Here is a 23,237-nt window from a genome sequence, read left to right as displayed (position 1 = left end):
AACAGACATGTAATCAGCATCTAGATCTGTAGAGGCTGTGTGTGTGTATGTGTGTGTGTGTGTGTGTGTGAGAGAGAGAGCGATTGTGTGTGTGTGTGTGTGTGTGAGAGAGAGAGAGAGAAAGCGATTGTGTGTGTAAGAGAGAGAGAGCGATTGTGTGTGTGTGTGTGTGTGTGTGTGTGAGAGAGAGAGAGAGAAAGCGATTGTGTGTGTGTGTGAGAGAGAGAGACAAAGAGAAAGCGATTGTGTGTGTGTGTGTGTGTGTGAGAGAGAGAGAGAAAGCGATTGTGTGTGTGTGTGTGAGAGAGAGAGAGAGAGAGAAAGCGATTGTGTGTGTATGTGTGAGAGAGAGATTTTGTGTGTGTGTGTGTGTTTGTGTGTGTGAAAGAGAGAGTGATTGTATGTGTGTGTTTGTGTGTGCGTGTGTGTGAAAGAGTGAGAGAGAGTGTGTTTGTATGTGTGTAGCTCTAGGTGAAGTTTACCAGATGATTCCTTTACCCTCAATTTTAATTTTGTACCGATTAATTTACTATTCATATTTAAACATTTGTAGAGTATAATCTATTATTATTTATCTAAATTAATCACTAATTAACATTGTTTCAAATTAAGGGTATGAATACTTTCAACTACAACTGTATTTATGTATATATGAATGTATGTATGTATGTATGTATGTATGTACATATGCATATATGTAAGATCTATCTATCTGTGCACCTTTACATTGTTGTTATTTCTGCAGGAACTGTGCGACAGTGACACCTTGTGGTCTAGTTTAATGTTTCACGTTAATAAATGAAAGCAGCAGAAACATGGTACAGTCCTGGGCTGGCCGCTCTCTGCCCTTGGTACGGCAAGGCCTGGGGGGTCGGGGCAGAGAGGGGCATCTATACGTCTGTTCCTGAGTCTTAGGTCTAGAGGGAACAGCCCCACAATTTCCTTCCAATAGCTGAAGCTCTATAATCTGCAGAACTCCAGTAATAATACCAATGCGGCCAGTTAAGCTGTATTCTGCTAACTTACTAACTTGTTAAATCATCTAAATATTCAGCCATCTCAAGAGAGGCTGTTGTGAAGCACATTTGACGTTATCTCTTACACAAGGTAACATTTATACGCAGAACCTTTGCAAGCACAAGTGATCCTATACTCTGGGTTCACACTGACACAGTAAGTGCGGTGATGTGGGTGTTGAGGGTCATTTTTGAGGCAGATTTTCACTGAGAAGTGGCACCACATCGACTGCCATTCCTCCTCATCCACAGTCTGCGGCTCTGGGCAGCCGTGCTTCCGTACAGACTGTAGGTTCAGGAATGACAGCTATGTAAATAATGGACAGATTGTTAAAAAGTCAGTGTGGTCTATGAAAGGACACATTCATTCAGCAGCAGAGCACTAGCTGAAGGTCAGGCCTCTCCGCCCAGCGCCCCGAGACTCGCGCCAGGCGTGTTAACGCCGTGAAACTGGAGTCTGCACATCACAAGGGCTCGTTCATGATCAAACTCGCATGGACAGTTGACAGAATTGGTCCTCGGGCCAGGACCCTTGGCAGGATGTCACATCTGCTGTACCTGCACAGCCACCTTCATTAACAACAGCCTGGCTGGGCAGGAAATCAAAAGCAGCTCAGTGTAAAAATAGAGACTCTTTTGTGCTGTGATTTGCAAAGCCAACATGCAGAATCTTGTAAGTCATGAACCCTGCAGTCCCAGGAACACAGTGTCAGTGTGCTGTGTGTTGTCACAGTGTGCTGCAAGTGTGTTGTCTGCTGTCACAGTGTGCTGAATGCTGTAAGTGTGCTGTCACAGTGTACTGTAAGTGTGCTGTGTAGTGTCAGTGTGCTGTGCTGTCAGTGTGCTGTGTAGTGTCACAGTGTGCACGGGCCTCCGTGGCTCCCATGAAGAGGACAGATTGTGCAGAAAGATCTGTCATCCAATTCCTTCACAGCCATTAAACACAGAATGAAGCTTCTGTTTTTGTGTTTTGTATTTTTTTATTATGAATTGCGGAAAATCCCCCCTGTTCCTAGTTAGCGCACAGAGATCTGAAACAGAGCGGCGCTGTGTCCGTCAGCCTCCTGACCCTGAGCCCACGCCTTGGACACGGCTGCGGAGATGAGGACCCTTAACCCTTTGAGAGTGATGTGTGAATCAATCTGCTAATCAGTTCTAATGGCTCCCATTTCCTCTCTCTCTCTCAGCTCTGCTTTTGTGCTCTTGCCAAAGTAAAATGATCCCCATTCTTCCTGATTGTGTTACTGATACGAGGCGGGGAATGTCTCCACGCCGCTCCTCTCTGTCCCACTACACCGCTCCTCTGTCCCACTGCAGCGTGTCATCCAGGAGATGACCTTCATTGTGTGGGAAAGAACGACTGTGGGAGAATTCGAAGAATAAATTAGAAAATAACTCCCATATGCTACACAAACTCTCCTCACTGCACAGCCCAGCTACACAAACTCTCCTCACTGCACAGCCCAGCTACACAAACTTCACACAAAAATGCTCCAAATGTTTTTAATAGCGGTGTGTATCTTGTGGCACAGTGTGAGGTATTTCGGGGGTGGTGGGGGTACGTTTTCGCAGATGCTTTTTACCACATGCAATGAGGCTTTTTAATATGATCACAGGGTTTGTGTGTCTGTGTTTTTGTAGTACCTATGGTGATGTATGCATTGGGCTGGTGGTGCAATCATTAGTACAGTACTATCTTATCTTATCTCTGTTGCATGTGCAATATGCGTGTGCAACAGGCACTCAGTCTGCGCGGCTCATTAACGGGTGTAATTAACGCGCGGCAGCAGCCGTCACGACGCGCCGTGTGTCCCGCACGGGCTGCCGTAGCGCTGCGCTCTCACTCCCTCACGGAGCGCTAGCAAGATGGCCGCCTCGCACTCGGAGAGGCGCTCGGGCTTTGCAGCCGGATAGCGACATTGTGGAGCCAGCGCCGATCTCAGCAACTCCTGCGAAAGTGCAAAACACACGGGGCTTCGTGCAGACATGCGGGGTCCCATGCACGGGTAGAGAGGAGCCCCTGTCGCCCCACCATGGAGCCGCCCGACCCCAGCGAGCTCAGCAGGTAAGCAAATGGGAGAAACTGGTGCGCTTAAAAAAAGAAAAGGAAAAAACATTAACTACACAGCCGGGACCCGGCCCTTGCCACATAGTGAGCTTGCACTGGAAACCAAAGGCGTCGGTGGGCGCGCCTGCGCATTAGGCTGCAAGTGCCTTCCTGTCAGATAGTGCGCCGTGCAGCTGCATCTCCAGCGCTCGGGACTGAAGTTGAGAGGTTTCTGAGAAACGCGCGGCTCCAGGCGGGGCGGCGGGGCGGCGGGGCCCGGGGACATGCTGGCGGACTAGGGAGGTAATTCGTGCAGCAATTGGTGCAAAGTGTAGCGGCGGGGGGAGCTGCTGCTGCAATGCTTGCTTATGGTCTGCTGCACGTTTCCCAGTGCACTCTCTATATCGCGAAGTTTTAAAGTGTGATCGTGTGGCAAAGCACGGATAAACCCCCGAGAGAAGATGCGCTTGGACGGTGAAGAGCATTGGCCGCAGCCGGGCGGGGGGTGTCCCTCTCTCTCAGGCCGGACAAAAGACTGCCCCCACACCCGCCCCCACGCACAAAAGATGGAGGGATACCCGTCCTGTGTAAATGCATCATTTTGATGCACTGGTCCTGCATGTTTACTAGACACTATAATCCACACAAAGCCCGCAGATCTGCAGCCGGGCTTGGGGCGCAGATGTGCCACCTGTGCAGACAGATTGCTGTGAGGATGAGACCACGGACAGCGCAGCAGGGCTGGACAGAAAGCCCCCAAAGAAGACTCATGGTGTTGAATTGAGTTAGCCTTTAAACAGTTGCTCCTAATCTTAGCCCGCTTCAGCAGTGCAGCATTGAATAGATCCGTGAGTGAGTGAAAGCTGCAGCATCCAGGCTGACTGGTGATGTGGGAGACTGCATGCAAACAGGACTCAGTTTGAATAAGGATATAGTTCATAAAGATCTCACTCGTTTGGTTCAGTAGTCAGGATAGCCAAGCTCCTTGAACGCCGCACAGACTTGCATTTGCGTGTTTGTGGTCGTGCATGAAATCCACGCAGGCACAAAATTGGTGTTTTGTGTGGGGCTCCGTTTACAGAGGTATATCCTATTGTAAGGAGCGAAAGCGAAGTATGATGGTCGTGCCGGTAATCGACGTCATCGTGAGTGTTTGCAGCCCCCCCCCTCCGTGACGTGTGCAGCAGAGGCGCACTGTTGCTTAGGAATGCGCTGCTGAGGCTGACAGTGTGCGTGTCAGTGTGTGAGTGAGTGTGTGTGCGTGTCAGTGTGTGTGCGAGTGAGTGTGTGTGCGTGTCTGTGTCATTGAGTGAGTGTGTGTGCGTGTCTGTGTCATTGAGTGAGTGTGTGTGCGTGTCTGTGTCAGTGAGTGAGTGTGTGCGCGTGTCTGTCAGTGTGTGAGTGAGTGTGTGTGCGTGTCAGTGTGTGCGTGTCTGTCAGTGTGTGAGTGTCTGTCAGTGTGTGAGTGAGTGTGTGTGCGTGTCAGTGTGTGCGTGTCTGTGTCAGTGAGTGAGTGAGTGTGTGTGCGTGTCAGTGTGTGAGTGAGTGTGTGTGCGTGTCAGTGTGTGAGTGAGTGTGTGTGCGTGTCTGTGTGTGAGTGAGTGTGTGTGCGTGTCTGTGTCAGTGAGTGAGTGTGTGTGCGTGTCAGTGTGTGTGCGAGTGAGTGTGTGTGCGTGTCTGTGTCAGTGAGTGAGTGTGTGCGCGTGTCTGTCAGTGTGTGAGTGAGTGTGTGTGCGTGTCAGTGTGTGCGTGTCTGTCAGTGTGTGAGTGTCTGTCAGTGTGTGAGTGAGTGTGTGTGCGTGTCAGTGTGTGCGTGTCTGTCAGTGTGTGAGTGTCTGTCAGTGTGTGAGTGAGTGTGTGTGCGTGTCAGTGTGTGCGTGTCTGTGTCAGTGAGTGAGTGAGTGTGTGTGCGTGTCAGTGTGTGCGTGTCTGTGTCAGTGAGTGAGTGTGTGTGCATGTCAGTGTGTGCATGTCTGTCAGTGTGTGAGTGTGTGCGTGTCAGTGTGTGTGTGAGGGAGGCAGGGAGTGAGTGAGTGTCTGAGTGTGTCTGTATCTGTGTGTGAGTGTGTATTCAGCACAGCGAAAGTGTGTGTTTGTGTGTTACTGGAGATGGTAATTGTCTCTGCAGTTTCTTTTCTGATGCAAGGCATTGCTGGCTGTTATTCAATCATTGAAGTTCCTTGTGTTGTAGTCGTTACACCCATTTCTTTTGTATTGGGTTAAACACTATGCAAATGAGCAGCATTGTTCTGGTCCAGAGGCCTCTTTCGGGATTGCTCTCCCTGCACTCCGACACGCTGTAGGTCTCAGAAATCAGGAATGACCCTAGTGCGGTTTGGGTTTCGTTTTCAATGCTATACGCAGGCGCTGAATCAGCAGTCAGTGCAGTCAATGCAAAGTTTGTGAGTGCTTTTTGTGTGTGTGTTTTTTATAATTATATAAAAGTTTCTTGACCTGCGTCCCTCCGTGCAGCGCGTCTGGAGTGTGGCCCGCAGCAGGGCAGTGTTGCTGGCATTCACTCAGATCTGATCCCTGCCCCCCCAGGTATTCCAGGCCACCGATCACAGCCGTGCCCCGGGGGGGACGCGGCTTTGCTCCGCTCTGACCCTCGTGTTGTGCTGCAAGCACACGCCCGACTGCCTTATGGGGAGAACACCCAGAACCCATGGGCGCTTCATTACAGCATCGAGAATCAAATCCTGAGTGAGGGTGAAATCAGACACTGGAGAGTGAGAGGGTCGCAGTGTGTGTCTGTCCTCGTGCAGAGCCTCTCCCGATTATTGTTCAGCCAATTTGAAAGGGTGTGAGCGCCGTCATTCCTACAACACCCTCTGTGTGCCGCGCCGCGGCTCTGCCCGTCCAGTTGCCAGCTGCCAAAAATGGGCAGCCGAGCTCGGCATCCCGTCGCTGTCTCAGTGCATCTGAGAACAGTCTGCATCCCTGCTCTCAGAGAGAATGTCAGGGAGCGTCCCCTGCGCTGGCGTCGGAGGCCCTGCTCTGTGGCAGGGTGGGGTCGTGTGGATGTTGTGTCTGAGTCAGACTCTGGCCCGAGAGAGTGGTGCGGGCTTCGTCGTGCGGTGGATTTGTTCAGGGAGGTTTAATTAGGGAGTGGAATCTGCTGAGTCACAGGAAGCGGGCTGGTGATTTTATCAGCTTACAAGGGACTTAAGTACCAGTGTCTGAAATGGTAATTAAAAGAAGAAAAAAAATCACATCCAGGGTTATGTAACCTGAACATTGGCAAGCGTTCTCTGGGTGCTCGGAGCTGCGTGACGCTGCAGAACAAGACTATAGGACGCAGCTGCTTTCATGTCAACAGTTATTGCTTCACCGCTGCTGTTAGTTTCCCAAGGACTTGAGGAAATGGGCAGCCGGTGTGTTTTTGAGGCACTTAGCTGCCCGGGTCTCCTGTTAGTCCTGATTTGGTGCAGCCCTGTGGCGTCTGCAGTGCAGCGTGATGTGAGTTATTAATAATGGGGGTCTGACCCACAGCAGTCTCTACATAATGTGCTGCTCAGTGCAGGTCTGCTGTGCCAAATGGTTTCTTCTGATCTGCACGTCATACTCACTGCAGCCATTCATTCTGATTCGTGCAGTCAGTTACTAGAGTGCAGCGTCACTGTATTTTTGGTCAGCTGAAGTGTTTTGCAGACAGAAGAGCCGGTATCTGAGATTCATATTTTTCTGCAAACTGCACTGCCTTCAGTCACTCGTAGCAACCAAACAAACAGCCGGAGCCATGATGTCATGCCTCTCTCCTCCAGCCCTGGAGTGCTGCGCTCTCGTTATTACTCACTACTTAAATATACTCCGGCACATTTCATTTCCTCGTTAGCCCGGGGGCTTAAAACAAAGGTGCATCTGTATCTGATACTCTTGCTAAATATTAACATGATGTGACTTCTGGGGAAATCCTGGAAGTGGGAGGAGGTTCATGTCAGGAGGCAGGAGGTGCCACACTGAGGTTAAGAGCCCTGCTGTGCCAATGCACGCGGTCTGTGTGGCACCTCGAGCTCGGCCGGCTGCACCGGATTCCCTGCGCTGTGCATCGTTAATTCCGTGGGTCAGGGACGCTGTGTAAATCCTGCACACCAGACGGCTGCCCCCGCAGTGCCGCGTGTCTCGGCTGCTCGCTGTGTCCTGGTGTTGTGGGTGTTGCTGTGCCCGGGTAGGGTGCAGTGATTAGATCAGCGCTCTGGAGAGCAGAGCGGAGGGGGGCTGCCCCAGATTAATCAGACACTTGATCCCCGCCGACAGCCCAGCGCTGCCATTGTTCCGCAGGTCAGGCCCTCGGACTCTAATCCTATTACAGCGTCTCTAGATGAGCCGAGGGGAGAGCGATCTGACTGTGATCGTGCGCTGCCTTCACTCCACTGAGGGGCTTTAGAGCCGTTTCAAATGAAAGCAGTGCGATATGGAGCCTAATCTCTTTATGAATATATCTGTGTATCTCTCTCTCTCTCTCTCCATATGCAATATGCAAAACTGCTTTCTGGTAAAACACATTTAAAATGGCCTGGTGTTGAATTTGTGCGATCCAGAGGGTCTTGGAGCTCAACCACACATGATATAATCATTCTAGTATGAATCTTAGCCGAGAATTATTTTAATAAGGTCTGTGCTGAATACAGTATGATGTCATGTAAAACGCAAATCCATGGGGAATGAGTCATCTGTTTACAAGCGAGTTTAAAATGCGCTTCTCGCTTCCCTTCTTCAGTGTGCCACATTCAGATTCTTTAGCGTTGATAATTATACACCGATAGATCAGTAACGCAGTGGGAATTGACCGACTGTTGCCGTGTCTGACTGTGTTGCTTGTCCAGGCAGGACAGCCCCCCGGAGGACGCTCTGTGTGGGAGCACCGAGGCGGAGGACTTCTCGGACGAGCCCAGCGAGGACGCGGCCTACAGCACGTCCCCGCCATGCACGCCGCGCCAGGTGAAGCGCATGTCCGGCAAGCACCAGAGGAGCAGCCTGGGCCGCAACGCTGCCAGCCGTGGAAATAACAAAGGTAGGCCGACCTGCTGGGCCGGGGATGGGGGTCGGGAGGGTGATGGCGTTCATATGAACATAAGACTCGTTTGGTGTCCATTAATAACTAAGTGATCAAGGATCCTATCCAGTCTGTTTTTGAATGTTCCCAAATTATCTCTTCAGCCACATCGCTGGGGAGTTTGTTCAGATTGTGACGCCTCTCTGTGTGAAGAAGTGTCTCCTGGTTTCTGTCTTGAATGCCTTGAAGCCCAATTTCCATTTGTGTCCCCGGGTGCGTGTGTCCCTGCTGATCTGGAAAAGCTCCTCTGGATTGATGTGGTCGATGCCTTTCATGATTTTGAAGACTTGAATCAAGTCCCCACGTAGTCTCCTCTGTTCCAGGGTGAAAAGCTTCAGGTCCCTCAGTCTCTGAGTAGGACATTCCCTTATAATACAAATAAGTGTCCCTTTATTGAAGTGGTCCGACTCTTTGGGATCCTATAAAAAATAGAATAAAAACTGCTTGATGAGCAGTACCAAGCAGCCGAACCGACAAGGTGTGCCCAATGGCCTAGATGGGTGTTTTTGACTCACCTGTACTAGAGACCCATGACCCGGCAGCTCAGATGAGCCCCTGTCGGTCGGCTCCTTGCTTCTGCCCAGCAGAGAGAGAACTGTGCAGTTGTGTTGGAGCTGTTGCAGAGGAGGAGAGCAAGGGGGCGCTGTGACATCCACTCAGACTGGTCTGCCGGGACGAGACTGGCAGGGTTGGTTTCTGCCGTGGCAGCCGTCTGCAGCCGCAGTACATGCTAATGGAGATTGTGTGCATCTCCGTGACCTTGCGCAGAGCCGTGAAAAGCGAAAAAGAAAGAGAAAGAAGGCTCTTCATCCCAGACAGCCTGTTATTAATCTCTATTGATTTCCTCATGTGGATGCTCCACTCAGTCGTTTTGGGCAGGATGTGGTGACTTCCGCTTCCCTGGGAGCGCTGCGGTGCTGAGCGGTGAAGGCTCGCTCCTGGGAATGAGAAATAGGTTGAAGAGGTGGATTTCAGGAATTGTTGAGCTGGTAAATATTTTCTACGCCCTCCATGGTAACCAGCAGATAATGAGGCCCTTTATGCGGCGAGCTCAGTGTCTGTGTGCCAGGCGCACAGGGCTGCGGGAGACTTTGCTCTCACCTGGCACTTGCATCCAGCGTTTTTATTTCTATGATGAAACTGGCATCGAGTGCTCAGACAGATGGTCTCTCTGAGTCCAGTCCAGCTGTTGGCGTTTCCTTTCGGTGGCTTCGAGGGTTCCTGCTCACTGCAGCAGAGCTGGCTTTCATGCCGTCGCTCAGTGGGTCAAATATAATTGGGTATGAGATGAGCCGGCTGTAATTAGACCAAACTCGAATCGGTCCTGCATTACTATAAAGACGAGGCCGTGTGTTTTCTCAGTCTCCGGTCATTGGGTTTAAGCTGTAATTGAACTAGAAGAAATGCTCAGAGCAGAGAAGAGCCCCAGGGTATGTGTGTTTGCAAATTTGAACAGTGCAGTCTATTCCTTCAGACATCATATAAGTCAAGATCTGTCAACGTAATATTTTAGGGACTGGAAAAGTCAGGAGTGATATCCGCCTGAATGTGACCAAACAAGAATCGATCCATAATAGAGTATCATCATTTTTAAGATGCAGAATTGTGGAGAATTATGAGGACAGTTTGAATGTTGTCCTTTGTGACACAGGGGTTAAAACTCCTCATCAGGGTGTCCTTTTCTCCAAACATTAAAAAACTGTTTCAACAGTGAATTTCAGTTTTGAATACTGACATAATCTCATGCAGCCCTTCATTTCAGAAGCATGTTCCTCAAAATTGGCACGACTTGTTCTTCAGTGGCAGCTGAGGACCTGGAGAGACCAGTAGGAGGAGATACGATGCATATAAATATATCCTTGCTGTCTGTAATTGGTTTGTGATGCTTTTCCCCCGGCAGAGAAGAGCAGCAGCTCCGGCCAGCCCCAGAACAAGGAGAGTAGCAAGCCCGGCGAGGCTCCGGAGGAGCACAGCTACAAACAGGGCAAGAAGCTTCGCGCCAACCTGCGCTCCACCGAGCGAGACCACAAGAAGACCTTCGAGGGCTCGTTCATGCTGGACTCTGTGGCCGGATCCCTGCCCAAGACCTCGCTGCTCAGCATGGACCCCCGCAAGCCCTACCTCAGCCTGGCCTGCGGCAGTTCCAAGCTGCCCCTGCCCATGCCCGTGCCCCTGGCGCGGACGGCCCGGCAGACCTCGCGCACCGACTGCCCCGCCGACCGGCTCAAGTTCTTTGAGACGCTGCGGCTGCTGCTCAAGCTCACCTCCATCTCGTCCAAGAAGAAGGAGAAGGAGCAGCGGTATGAGAACACCACGTCCATGGGCTTGAACAACGAGGTCATCTGGCTGGAGCTGCAGGCGTGGCACGCGCGGCGCAGCACCATTGACCAGGACTTGTACCTGTACACGGCACGGCAAGCCATCCCCGAAGTCATCAACGACGTCTTGAACTTTAAGGTGAACTACAGGAGCCTCAGCAGCCCGGTGGCGGGGCTGGACAGCACCGAGGGGGGTGGGGAGGCCGAGGAGGAGGGCGAGGGCGATGCGCAGGCCTTCCACTGCAGCCGGACTCGAAGGGCCAGCGCTGCTGCGGCCCAGTCGGAGTGCCAGGAGCACCTGCAGCGGCAGCGGCTGGCCTTCGAGCAGGTGAAGAATGTGATGGAGTCGATGGAGTCAGTGGAGGCGCTCTACCCCTCGCTGAACACAATGCAGAAGGGCTACGAGAAGTACGCCGACAAGGACTTCCAGGGCAGGGTGCAGGCACTCTGCCTGTGGCTCAACATCACCAAGGACCTCAACCAGAAACTGCGGGTCATGGGCACCGTGCTGGGCATCCGTAGCCTCTCGGACATCGGCTGGCCCGTGTTCGAGATCCCGTCACCACGCAACTCCAAGGGCAACGAGGACGAGGAGGACGAGGAGAATGACTCCACCGCCACCTATACGGCCGACAGCGAGGCCGAGGAGCTGCTGGAGGAGGACAGCGGCGGTGAGGGCAGCTTCCCCAACAGCCACCCCTACAGGGAGGGAGAGGAGGAAGAGGAGGGCGAGGAGGAGCACGGGGAGAGGGGCCGGGCCCGGTCGCCCTGCCTGACGCCCAAGCTGGAGAGACTGCTGTCCGAGGACGATCTGCTGCCCCTGGGGGCCCCGGACGCTGCTGCAGAGGGTCGGCACTGCCCCACCTCCATCTACCGGCCCTTCGTGGACAAGGCCCTGAAGCAGATGGGCCTGAGGAAGCTGATCCTGCGCCTGCACAAGCTCATGGACCGCTCGCTGCAGAGGGCCCGGGCCGCGCTGATGAGCAACAGCCTGCCGCAGGAGGTGAGTATAGCAGGGCTGTTTTATTGGCCTGTTCCAGTGTGATCGGTGTATTGCATCTGTTGGTCTGTCGGTATGAAAGAAAAGGGTGTTTATTGGCCTGATTTGCATCGAAATGCTGAATCTGCAGGAGCCGCTGTGCCAGAGCTTCAAGCTCCACTCCATCTCGCATTGCAACCTCTGTACGTTCCTGTTGTGGTTTCCAGGTGAGGCAGGACACACAAATAGCTGTGCCGTCCGGTGCCGCAGTCTGAAACGCTGCTGGTAGCTGAACAGGGCGAGATGTTTGAGCTGGGAGAGGAGAAAAGACATCCACACATAATTACAGATGTTTGAAAATAGATTGAGAGAGAAATTGCGGTGGCTTTGTCATTTCTGAATGGTCCCGTTCCACAAATAGGCCTCTGGCACACGTGCTCGAGGTAATTACAGCCCTGTGCTCCAGAGACGACGTGCGAGGGGGGCCACGTGAAGCGTAGGGAACAGCTTCAGAACTGGCTCTTCCTAGCAGCCCCCCCACCCCAACTGTAGCTCAGCTGTAAGGGCGGAAAGCCAGGGGCTCCAGGGGTTTCCTCATCGCTCTGCAGACTGAGAAGATCCCACGCTCTGTGGAGAATCCTTTTGAGAATCGTCCCGTGTTGTCCCCCCCACAGTACTCGGAGTTTCCGGACCCCATGCTCTACAACGACTACCTACCGGAGTTGTCGCGGCTGCCCCCCGGACCCCCCGGCGACGAGGAGAGCCAGGGCCGCGTGTCCTGGGCGGACCTGGTGGCCATGGACCTGCCCTCCTTCCAGCCGGCCTTCCTGGTCCTCTGCCGCGTGCTGCTCAACGTCATCCACGAGTGCCTGAAGCTGCGGCTGGAGCAGCGGCCTGCGGGGGAGCCGTCCCTGCTCAGCATCAAGCAGGTGTGTCTGGCGGCCGGCCGGCCGGCCCTCACAACACACAGAGACATACACACACACACACACACACACACACACACACACACGTGCACCTATCACAGCTTCAATGGAACCTGACCTTCTGAATTAGTCTGGATTCAAACACCATTGTACATATCCGTACAATAAAAAGTTTAATGACCAGATGTTGTACTGCAGTGTTTGTAGCTATGGATGCGTTGCTTTACAGATGATTCTGCTGGGCGGCTGCTCTTTCACAACTCGCCTTCCCTGTCGTAGAGTTCTGTGTTTCTCAGCACTGTGGTATTTGTTTCTCAGTGTAGTGGTATTTGTTGCTCAGTGCCGTGGTTCTCCACAGAGGCACTTCTCTGCCGCAGTGTCCTGAGTAAAGGGTGACTAAGGGAGTATCTTGCACCACTTATTTGAAAAACATGGCAACAATATTGCGCAATGTGATGGGAAGGGAAAACAAGTGGAATAAACAAGTGTCCACGTTCACAGCCTGCCCTCGGGCCGATCGGCTGGCCTGCCCGAACCTCTACTGGGCAGGAGCTTCTCTGCACAGGGGCTGGTTGTATGTTGTGTGTGTAACGACACAGAGCAGGTAACCTGGCCACCCACAGCCCCGGCACAGAGACGGGACATCGGTGACTGAACGCCAGGTGCAGACGGGAGCCTGACACAGGGCCCTGGTGTTGGTGCAGAGGACACATGTGGCAGAGATGGTGCTCTGTGTGGGGGAGGCTGGCAGGTCTGGGGCCGGGGGCCATGCCATGCTGACGTGCCATGTTGCGTGTCATGTTGCAGCTGGTGAGGGAGTGTAAGGAGGTGCTGAAGGGTGGGCTGCTGATGAAGCAGTATTACCAGTTCATGCTGCGCGGGGTGGTCCAGGACCTGCAGGGGCTGCAGGGCAACGCCAATATCGACGAGTTCGAGGAGGACCTGCACAAGATGCTCATGGTGAGTGGCTGTGCTGGGTGGGGTGGGGGTTCACACTGCTCGCTGTTCTCCACGGCCGCGGCGCCGTTGCGCTGTGCCTCTGTGCCCCACTCTGACGGGGTGTGTGCTGCTGTTGTCGAACGCAGGTGTACTTTGACTACATGCGGAGCTGGATCCAGATGTTGCAGCAGCTGCCGCAGGCCTCGCACAGCCTGAAGAACCTGCTGGAGGAGGAGTGGGACTTCACCAAGGTCATCACGCCCTACATCCGCGGAGGAGAGGCGCAGTCCGGCAAACTCTTCTGGTCAGTTGGCATCACTCGGCTAGAACGGCCGTGGCGCCGTCAGGGGGGTGGCTGTGTGTTTCAGGAGCGGAGAGGAGGAGACGAGCATCACCGGCCGAGGCATAGTACCGGCCTCTGCGGAGGTTTGACTTTGGTGAAGCAGTCAGAGGAGAGGTCAGCAGTCAGAGGTGTACTAATGAACCTCTGACTCTCTCTCTCTCTCGCACAGCGACATTGCTGGCATGCTGCTGAAGTCCACCGGGGACTTCCTGGAGACGGGGCTGCAGAAGAGCTGTGATGAATTCTGGGAAAGCGCCGATGACAGCACGGCCTCTGACGAGATCAGGTAGGCCCGGGCCTGGGGCAGAGTGCGCGTGGAGCTGGGTCAGGTGGTCCAGAGGAGTCCGGTGATTCAGGCTTCGTCTCCGCTCTCCCCACAGGCGCTCCGTCATCGAGACGAGCCGCTCGCTGAAGGAGCTGTTCCACGAGGCCAGGGAGAGGGCCTCCAAAGCGCTGGGCTTCGCCAAGATGCTGCGAAAGGTAGAGGCTTAACGAGCCTGGTGTGAAAGTGTTCCTTTTGATCCTCTCTGCTGTGTCTGTCCTGCTTCACGCTCCCGGGAGAGCAGAGCACAGGGGCAGAGGCGTGTCCTTGGGGGGTTTCCATCTGTCTTAACCTCTCTGACCTGGTCTCCCTCCTACCTGTCCCACCCCCAGGATTTGGAGATCGCGGCGGATTTCATCATCTCGGCGGGGGTGCCGGAGCTGATCGGCTGCCTGAAGGAGAAGCAGTTTGTCAAGGTGAGCTGGAGAACCGAGTGTGCTGATGGGGGGTGGGGGTTGTCCAGTGAGCGTGTGAGTGGACTGTCCGTCTGTGTGTGCAGGTGGAGCTGCCGGGGCTTGAGGATCTGCAGGTGTTGGTGCCGGAGGCCCTGAGTTCCCACCGGGCCGTGATCCTGCAGCTGCTCAACGCCGCGGCCGGGAAGGACTGCTCCAAGGAGCCTGACGACGTGGCGGAGGAGGCCTACCTGCTGATGACCAAGCTGAGGCCCAGCGAGCCCGGGGCCTGGGCCCAGTGGCAGGGCACGGTGCTGCGCCTGGTGCCCCAGGTGGAGACGGTGGACACGCTGAGGTCCATGCAGGTACGTCGGCCCGTCGAGATTTTGATTGATGGATGCTGCCGTTGTGTTTGCTGGAGCGGGGGGGTGGGTGGGTCCCTGACACACTCGTCTGATTGGCTGAGCTGTTTTCCAGGTGGACAATCTGCTGATGATTGTCATGCACTCCGGCCTGCTGGCGAATCACCGGAAGAACTTCCAGCAGAACATGGAGGACAAGGTGACCCTGAGCCGAGAGCAAACCTCCAGCCAGCCTGTCATCGCCCGGGCGCTGGAGCAGCTCAAGGTACAGAGTCCGGCAGAGAGAGAGACCACCAGAGTCTCCTATGTTCTCCTCACACTGAGCTTCTCTTTTGGTTTTGATGCTGTGATTCAGGCCCGTCTGTCTCTCCGCTCCTCCTGCAGAACGAGGCGCTGCAGCTGTCCATCAAGATCAACAACGCCATCGACCGCGTCGAGTACATGTTCACCTCGGAGTTCGAGGCCGAGGTGGAGGAGTCGGAGTCGGCCACGCTGCAGCAGTACTACCGGGAGGCCATGATCCAGAGCTACAACTTCGCCTTCGAGGTGGGTGGGACCTCGAGCGCGGGGGCTCTGTGGGCTGGTGTTGTGGACCCCCTGGGCCTTTATGACCCTTGTTAACCCTTTCCCTGCCCCGCTCTGTCTCAGTACCATAAGGAGGTGGTGCGGCTCATGTCCGGGGAGTTCCGCCAGAGGATTGGAGAGAAGTACATCACCTTCGCCAGGAAGTGGATGAACTATGTGCTGACCAAGTGCGAGAGCGGCCGGGGAACTCGACCCAGGTGAGACAGGGCGTCCGGCCGTGGTGGTAGTCCAGCGTCCGCAGCCCGGCCCCGTTTGCCGCCGTAACGCGCTCCTCTTTTGGTCTGTCTTGTCTCAGGTGGGCCACACAGGGCTTCGACTTCCTCCAGGCCACTGAGCCCGCCTTCATCTCTGCGCTGCCTGAAGATGACTTCCTGGTAAGTGTGCGTTCCTGGGCATGGAGCCTGCGTGCGTGTGCGTGTGCGTGTGCGTGTGTGTGTATCATGGAGCTGATGGGGTCTGAAGTAGATCACTGTCTCTCTCTCTCTCTCTCTCTGAGTCTTCAGTAAACACTACTGTGGGCTTCTCTCGCCTGCCTGTCTGTGTTGCAGAGTTTCCAGACCTTGATGAACGACTGTATCGGGCACGTGATCGGCAAACCCCAGAGCCCCGTCAGCGGCCTGTACTTCGGTAAGCCTCTCGGCACAGTCCTGCACCAGCCTGCCCCCCTGCTGCTGGGAGGCCTTGTTAGACGGGCCCAGTGAAGCCGGACAGATTCCCCACATGGTCGCCCGGTGTCCTGGCAGCTGATCCACTGGGTTTCTCTTGTCTTTCAGTGCCGCGGAACAGCCCCCGACCCGTCAAGGTGCCGCGCTGCCACAGCGACCCTCCCAACCCCAACCTCTTCATCCCCAACCCCGAGGGCTTCAGGTAGGCCCCTCTGCCAGCGCACTCCACCCGGGCCGGGACAGGCCTCGGCACAGAGACTCGTATTCAGAGAGCGGTGGGGTGGGGCTGAGTGGTGGTGTCTGATTTACAGGTTGTAACAAAAACGTACAATCCGTGGAATGAGGGCGGGGTGGGGGATCTGTCACTCCTGCATCCGTGTTAAAAGATCAGACGCACAGAGGCGGCGTTGTGGGTAAACAGGCCGGCGTCTCCTCGGACTGGAGACCGAGACACCGGGACGGACCCACTGTCACAAAAACCCATTTCCACCCCCACAGTCAGATGGGCACTGGGTTTGAGAGAGACGTGGATTTGACTGATTATCATTCCGCCGCTGACTTGGATTCTTTGTGCCAGTTAGTGTCAACATCCCCACACGCATGACCTTGTGCGCCGCTCCGAGGCGCAGCTCTGGATGTGTTTAGTCTGCGCGGGGTGTCGTGTCTCCTGTGTGTGCTGCCGGGGCGCAGTGTGCGTGTTGTGTGTCTCTCTGGTAGCATTTCTCAAGCCTTGAACAAGATGTACGCTGCAGCTCTTATCTGAGTCGTGTGTTGTTGAGATTCAGTGAACTATTTGAAGAATGTTTAGAGAAGCAAACTAATTAGAATTGTTTGAAGGCAACCAGGCACGAAGCGGAGACAATCGAGGTGTAAACGCCTGTCCTGCGTTTTCACCGAAATGTTGCTCGAGCCGCAGAGCTGCCCCCCCCCCCCCCCAGCTGGGTTCAGACCGTGTTCCTCAGTGTGTTTTTTCGCTGCAGCTCTCGGAGTCTCCCCTGTGACCTGCGGAGCCAGCTGTCCCCTGCGCCCCCCCGCCCGGTCCCCGGCCCCGGGGAGCCCTGCCCCCCCAAACCAGGCAGCAGCGCCGGTGACACCAGGTAGTCCGGATTACGCCTTTCAGCAGAGACTGGCGCAGTCTGCTAGCCCTCGCCCACCCGCCGGCTGCTTGCCAGTATTATCATTACACTTTGTGTTGTTTTTGTGTCCTTGCTTCATTTCTGCGTTGGCATGGCATGCTGCCCTGTTAGAGCTCCTGAACTCCAGTGTGCCCTCTGGTGTCTGTCCCCTGGCAATGCAGGCAGCTGCACACGGTCTCCTGCCGTAGAAAGATGCTTTAGGTCTTTAGGACAATCTGGGCAGCATACCGTTCCTGGCACGAGGTGGTCAAGGGTTCCCGTGGCCCTGGTTGATAGATAAGACTCGCTTCCTTACTGCTGAGACCTCGCACCTAGAACACAGCTGTGCATTTTGCAAGAGGCGCAAACAAATGCTACCATAGTTAATCGGAGTGAATGATGGTTGATTTTGCTGTCCTTCCTGGTTTTCTGTAGCCACCAAAATCTACGTGCGTGTGCGTGCGGACCCGTCTCCGTGCTCAGTATGTGTCTGTCTGTCTCCCTGTCCAGAGGCACAAACCTGCACGAGAACGACCGCCTGTCCTCCGTGGCGGCCGAGCTGCAGTTCCGCTCCCTCAGCCGACACTCCAGCCCCACCGAGGACCGCGAAGGTGAGTCGGGCCCTTTCCTGCACCGCGGCGCCGCTCTGTCCGCTCTCCGGGCTCTTCTCTGCGTCACGGCAAGCTCGGCGTTCGTTAACAGTGTCTCTGTCCGTCCGTCTGTCTCAGAGCCGTCCTACCCCAAAGCGGACCCCAGCACCACCGCGAGGAGGAGCTGGGAGCTGCGGACCTTCATCACACAGTCCAAGGGTGAGTCATCGTCCTTCTGTGCATTTTATTTTGGACGTGGTAGCATGTGACGTTAGTAGCTCAACAATGTATTCAAATAACACAAGTAGTTAAAGTGGAGTGTAATTAGTGATGAGTCTTTTTAAAATTGGGGCTGGTTTGTGGTTTTGGCCGATGTACAGAGTCAGAACATAAGACGGTGTCCAATCGAGAGGAGCCCATTCGCCCCATCGTGCTGGTTTGGTGTCCATTAATAACTAAGTGATCAAGGATCCTATCCAGTCTGTTTCTGAATGTTCCCAAATTGTCTCTTCAGCCACATCGCTGGGGAGTTTGTTCAGATTGTGACGCCTCTCTGTGTGAAGAAGTGTCTCCTGTTTTCTGTCTTGAAGCCCAAGGTGGTGGTTGTTGTGAATAACGGTGTAGTTGTTAGAGAACCCAGTCTGTGCTGTGAGACGGTGCCCCCAGTGAGACCGTCTTCCTCCCTCCCATCTCTCAGACACGGCAGCCCGGCAGAGCCCGATGGAGGCGGTGCGCCGCTCGATCCGGATGTTCGAGGACGAGCGCTACGCCGTGATGAAGCAGAGGAACATCATTGGCCAGGTGTGCAACACGCCCAAGTCCTACGACAACGTGATGCACGTGGGCCTGAGGAAGGTCACCTTCAAGTGGCAGAGGGGCAACAAGATCGGTGAGGCTGGGCTCCTGCCCCCGGGTTCGATCGCCACTCGTTCTAAACCCAAGCCCCCTGGACCACGTCCGTATCTGAGATGTGCTGTGTGTGTTTGCAGGTGAGGGACAGTACGGCAAAGTGTACACCTGCATCAATGTGGACAGTGGGGAGCTGATGGCCATGAAGGAGGTGAGAGAACGTCCACACCTGTCCCTGAAGGAGCTTTTAAAATGGACAATGTATTGATCTGCTACAGTGGACATTTTAAAGTGTTTAAATATTTATTTTATTGAACATCCTTGTTTGCGATCGATTTTCCCTGAACCCGAGGCACACCCGTTACTTTGCTTTGCAGATCCGCTTCCAGCCCAACGACCACAAGACCATAAAGGAGACGGCGGATGAGCTGAAGATCTTCGAAGGGATCAAACATCCCAACCTCGTGCGCTACTTCGGCGTGGAGCTGCACCGGGTGAGTCACGATGTTTGACAATATTGAATACTGAAGATAATCACAATAATATAAAACTGTTACCTGCCTGTCACTGTGGCTCCCGTCCCCTCTCTGTCTCTGTTTGTGTCTCTCTGTATGTCTCTCTCTCTCTCTCATGTCTGTGTCTCATTCCCTCCCTCTGTCTGTATCCCTCTGTGTATCTGTCTTTATTACTCTCTCTGTCTGTGTCTCTATGCCTCTCTCTCTCTCTCTCTCTCTCTCTCGGTATGCCCCTCTCTGTGTGTGTCTCAGTCCCTCTCTCAGTCTGTCTGTGTCCCTGTGTGTGTGTCTCTCTCAGACACACAGACAGAGACACTCTCTCTCTCCCCGTGTCTAATGTCTGTGTGTCCCTCTGTGTGTCTGTGCGCAGGAGGAGATGTACATCTTCATGGAGTACTGTGACGAGGGCACCCTGGAGGAGGTGTCCCGCCTGGGCCTGCAGGAGCACGTCATCCGCCTCTACAGCAAGCAGATCACCACGGCCATCAACACGCTGCATGAGCACGGCATCGTCCACAGGGACATCAAAGGTCAGCGCCACGGCCTGCCCCTCACCCGAGTCTGGGCTCCGTGACGTGCGATTCCTTTATAATGCAACAGACCCAGCTTTCTATTGACGCCCGCTGTGTTGATCTTGCCGCCCTCGTAGGAGCCAATATCTTCCTGACGTCCTCGGGGCTCATCAAACTGGGGGACTTCGGCTGCTCGGTGAAGCTGAAGAACAACGCCCAGACCATGCCCGGCGAGGTCAACAGCACCCTGGGCACCGCAGGTGAGGAGCCGTGACGCCCCAAAGCCCAGGACCAGCGAGACACTCCCACTGTGGGCTGTGCTGGAAGGACTGGCAGCCCTTTTCAGGAGTGGGGAGAGAGAGTAGTGTATGGGGGGGGGGGGTGTAGTGTAGTGTATGGGGGGGTGTGTAGTGTAGTGTATGGGGGGGTGTGTAGAGTGTAGTGTATGGGGGGGTGTGTATAGTGTAGTGTATGGGGGGTGTGTATAGTGTAGTGTATGGGGGGGTGTATAGTGTAGTGTGTAGTGTATGGGGGGGTGTATAGTGTAGTGTGTGTAGTGTAGTGTATGGGGGGGTGTATAGTGTAGTGTGTATAGTGTAGTGTATGGGTGTGTGTGTATAGTGTAGTGTATGGGGGGGTGTGTAGTGTAGTGTATGGGGGTGTGTGTATAGTGTAGTGTATGGGGGGGGGGTGTGTATAGTGTAGTGTATGGGGGGGGGGTGTGTATAGTGTAGTGTATGGGGGGGGTGTGTATAGTGTAGTGTATGGGGGGGTGTATAGTGTAGTGTGTAGTGTATGGGGGGGTGTATAGTGTATAGTGTAGTGTATGGGTGTGTGTGTATAGTGTAGTGTATGGGGGGGTGTATAGTGTAGTGTAGTGTATGGGGGTGTGTGTATAGTGTAGTGTATGGGGGTGTGTGTATAGTGTAGTGTATGGGGGGGTGTGTGTATAGTGTAGTGTATGGGGGGGTGTATAGTGTAGTGTAGTGTATGGGGGTGTGTGTATAGTGTAGTGTATGGGGGGGTGTGTGTATAGTGTAGTGTATGGGGGGGGGTGTGTATAGTGTAGTGTACGGGGGGGGGTGTATAGTGTAGTGTATGGGGGGGGGGTGTGTATAGTGTAGTGTATGGGGGGGGTGTGTATAGTGTAGTGTATGGGGGGGTGTATAGTGTAGTGTGTAGTGTATGGGGGGGTGTATAGTGTATAGTGTAGTGTATGGGTGTGTGTGTATAGTGTAGTGTATGGGGGGGTGTATAGTGTAGTGTAGTGTATGGGGGTGTGTGTATAGTGTAGTGTATGGGGGTGTGTGTATAGTGTAGTGTATGGGGGGGTGTGTGTATAGTGTAGTGTATGGGGGGGTGTATAGTGTAGTGTAGTGTATGGGGGTGTGTGTATAGTGTAGTGTATGGGGGGGTGTGTGTATAGTGTAGTGTATGGGGGGGGGTGTGTATAGTGTAGTGTACGGGGGGGGGTGTATAGTGTAGTGTATGGGGGTGGGTGTGTGTAGTGAGTCTCTCCTTGACACTAACGCCCGTCTGTTGTGCTGCAGCTTACATGGCCCCTGAGGTCATCACTAGGGCAAAGGGTGAAGGTCACGGCCGGGCGGCGGACATCTGGAGTCTGGGCTGTGTCCTCATCGAGATGGTGACGGGGAAGGTGAGCACAGACACCCTGCGCCACTCGCACTCTCTCTCTCCTAACTCCTACCCTTGTTCTCCTCTTCCTCTCCTCCGTCCTTCGTCCCTCGTTTCTCTTTTTGCCCTTCATCTAAGGCTTTGAAACACATCTGTCTCCCTTCAGTGTAAGTTATCTGAAGTGTCCAGGAGGGGGCGCTGCTGTGCAGCTTATACCTCTGCAGACTGAAGGAGACTTAAGTACAGAAAAGAAAAACAGCCGTGATCGCAACTAATGTGTGGCTGGAAATATGTGGGCAAATAAAAAATAAATGTGTTTTTAGTCTGTGATAGAGATCCCATGTGGGACTTGATTCAGCTGTTTTGAATGCTCTGAGAGAGTCCTCTCTAAATCACAATCACTGGACACCCTGAACACACGGGGACACTTTGCCTAATTAAGACCCACAATTGTCTCCGTGATGCAGTTAATGATCTAGATAACACAAAAACCTGCGGCGCCGCAGGACCAGCTGCCCCGGCTCTCACACAACGCTGCATGGACGTGGTGGACTTGAGTGTAGTCTGACCAGGAGCTTTCAGGATAGCAGATAACCGCAGACGGTCTGTACTGTAACCCTCTTGTGTCCCGACAGCGGCCCTGGCACGAATACGAGCACAACTTCCAGATCATGTACAAGGTGGGCATGGGCCACAAGCCGCCCATCCCCGAGAAGCTGAGCACGGAGGGCAAGGACTTCCTGTGCCACTGCCTGGAGAGCGAGCCGAAGCAGCGCTGGACCGCCAGTGCCCTGCTGGACCACCCCTTCGTCAAGGTGACGCTGGCATAGACGCGCACACACACACGCTCAGACGGACAGATATACACACACACGCAGACGCAGTGCCGCTGACTGTTCCATTGCAATTGCAGGTCTGCACGGATGAGGAGTGAAGGCAAAAGTGACAGGCTGTGGTTCTGAGATCAGACCGATCACTACTGTATGTAATATTTACAAGAGACGGTGTTCAGAGAAGACGTTCAGCCGTCGAGGTTCACAGAGGGACACGGCCACCCCCCCACCAGAAACACTGAAGTCCAGCGGAAGAGCAAGTCTCCTGTACAGTCGGGGCATGTGTGTATATAGAACGGGATTGGTAATCCTTGTACATAGAAATGTAAAGCTTAAATCGCCACTTCCAGACTTGCTGTTCAGCTGACTTCTGAAGAACAAACCCCAGGGCCCTGTCTGGAGCGCTCTGGCCCGGTGTGACCTGCCTGTGACGAGGACAGGGCAGGGCAGAGACACGGGGTCTGTCTTCACAGAGTGTGGGGGATCAGGCTTGGCAGGAGGGACCCTCCTTTGTGTGCCGGACCTTTGCCAGGTCCGGTTCTCTTCGGCCCCATTGTGGTTCCTCTCCCTGTGGATCTGACCCATTCTGTAATGACTGAGAGCGAGGTGTGACGCTGCGGCCCTGGTCCCGCCCCGGCCGTGTGAGGGGTCTGTCCCCCCGTCCCCCCGTCCCCCCACTACACTACTGCTGCTGCACCTGTGACTGGCACATGCTGCTCCTGTGATGTTTGCAATGTACAAACTAAGTTAAAATCATAATAAAAGATCATACAAAATGCATGTTTCAGTACAAGTGCCATTACTACTGTACGAGGGCCACGCGTGGACTCTCCTCACCGGAGCGCGAGAGCAGTGAGACAGTCCGACCCGCAGACCCCGCCGTGCCGGATGGCGTTCAATGTTTTCATTTGTCTTTAGGTTTGCCTGTTGTGTGGCCTAACGGTTTTTATCTGCACTGACTTCCGTGAACTTGCCCGCTTCTGTAAGACTGTGCCGCAAAGACTGATCAAAGAGTTTTTTTTCTTATCAATAAATTGTTTATTTTAGGAACTGTGTCCTGCGAAATGGATTCATGGAGGGGAAGGAAGGCGGAGGTTTGATCTTCCTTCTCGTCTCCTAGTTAAACGCGAGTTGCGCGGTTGACCCACCGAGATGGACTAGATCTGATCTGTGTTGATTGAGTTAAGTGGGCTGCAGGGATTGCAGTCTGAAATGAAACGCTGCCCTGTGCTGTAGAG

The 23,237-nt window shown here is 54.1% G+C and overlaps 1 protein-coding gene across 2 annotated transcripts; it reads left to right on the top strand.

Moving 5' to 3' along the window:
• Window positions 1-2,854: 2,854 nt before the first annotated feature.
• Window positions 2,855-22,779, top strand: map3k4 (mitogen-activated protein kinase kinase kinase 4). 2 transcript variants are annotated; one of them, XM_066697305.1, is made up of 27 exons: window positions 2,855-3,081; window positions 7,890-8,077; window positions 10,020-11,440; window positions 12,091-12,345; window positions 13,150-13,302; window positions 13,428-13,585; window positions 13,794-13,910; window positions 14,005-14,104; window positions 14,279-14,362; window positions 14,446-14,703; window positions 14,816-14,965; window positions 15,085-15,246; window positions 15,349-15,482; window positions 15,581-15,659; window positions 15,834-15,912; window positions 16,059-16,152; window positions 16,931-17,047; window positions 17,576-17,676; window positions 17,794-17,874; window positions 18,353-18,544; window positions 18,645-18,715; window positions 18,882-18,998; window positions 19,390-19,549; window positions 19,669-19,791; window positions 21,082-21,188; window positions 21,802-21,981; window positions 22,080-22,779. In XM_066697305.1, the coding sequence occupies exons 1-27, from the start codon at window positions 3,050-3,052 to the stop codon at window positions 22,098-22,100; spliced, it is 4,734 nt and encodes a 1,577-aa protein (XP_066553402.1). In that variant the 5' UTR covers window positions 2,855-3,049; the 3' UTR covers window positions 22,101-22,779. The 2 variants fall into 2 exon arrangements, with proteins under 2 accessions (XP_066553402.1, XP_066553403.1); XM_066697306.1 differs by lacking the exon at window positions 16,931-17,047 and having other exon boundaries at window positions 2,856-3,081.
• Window positions 22,780-23,237: the final 458 nt, after the last annotated feature.

The sequence above is a fragment of the Amia ocellicauda genome, chromosome 23 (assembly GCF_036373705.1).
Source record: "Amia ocellicauda isolate fAmiCal2 chromosome 23, fAmiCal2.hap1, whole genome shotgun sequence".
NCBI lineage: Eukaryota > Metazoa > Chordata > Actinopteri > Amiiformes > Amiidae > Amia > Amia ocellicauda.
The sequence above is the reverse complement of the archived record's forward strand: the minus strand, read 5'-3'. Positions and strand labels throughout refer to the sequence as shown.

What these genes read in the sequence shown, in the direction of transcription:
- map3k4 (XM_066697305.1), top strand. Translation starts at nt 3,050, where the DNA reads ATGGAGCCGCCCGACCCCAGCGAGCTCAGCAG. An exon ending in ACCTGCACAAGATGCTCATG is followed by an intron (nt 13,303 to 13,427) that starts GTGAGTGGCTGT and finishes TGTCGAACGCAG; the next exon opens with GTGTACTTTGACTACATGCG. An exon ending in AGCAGCGCCGGTGACACCAG is followed by an intron (nt 17,048 to 17,575) that starts GTAGTCCGGATT and finishes CTCCCTGTCCAG; the next exon opens with AGGCACAAACCTGCACGAGA.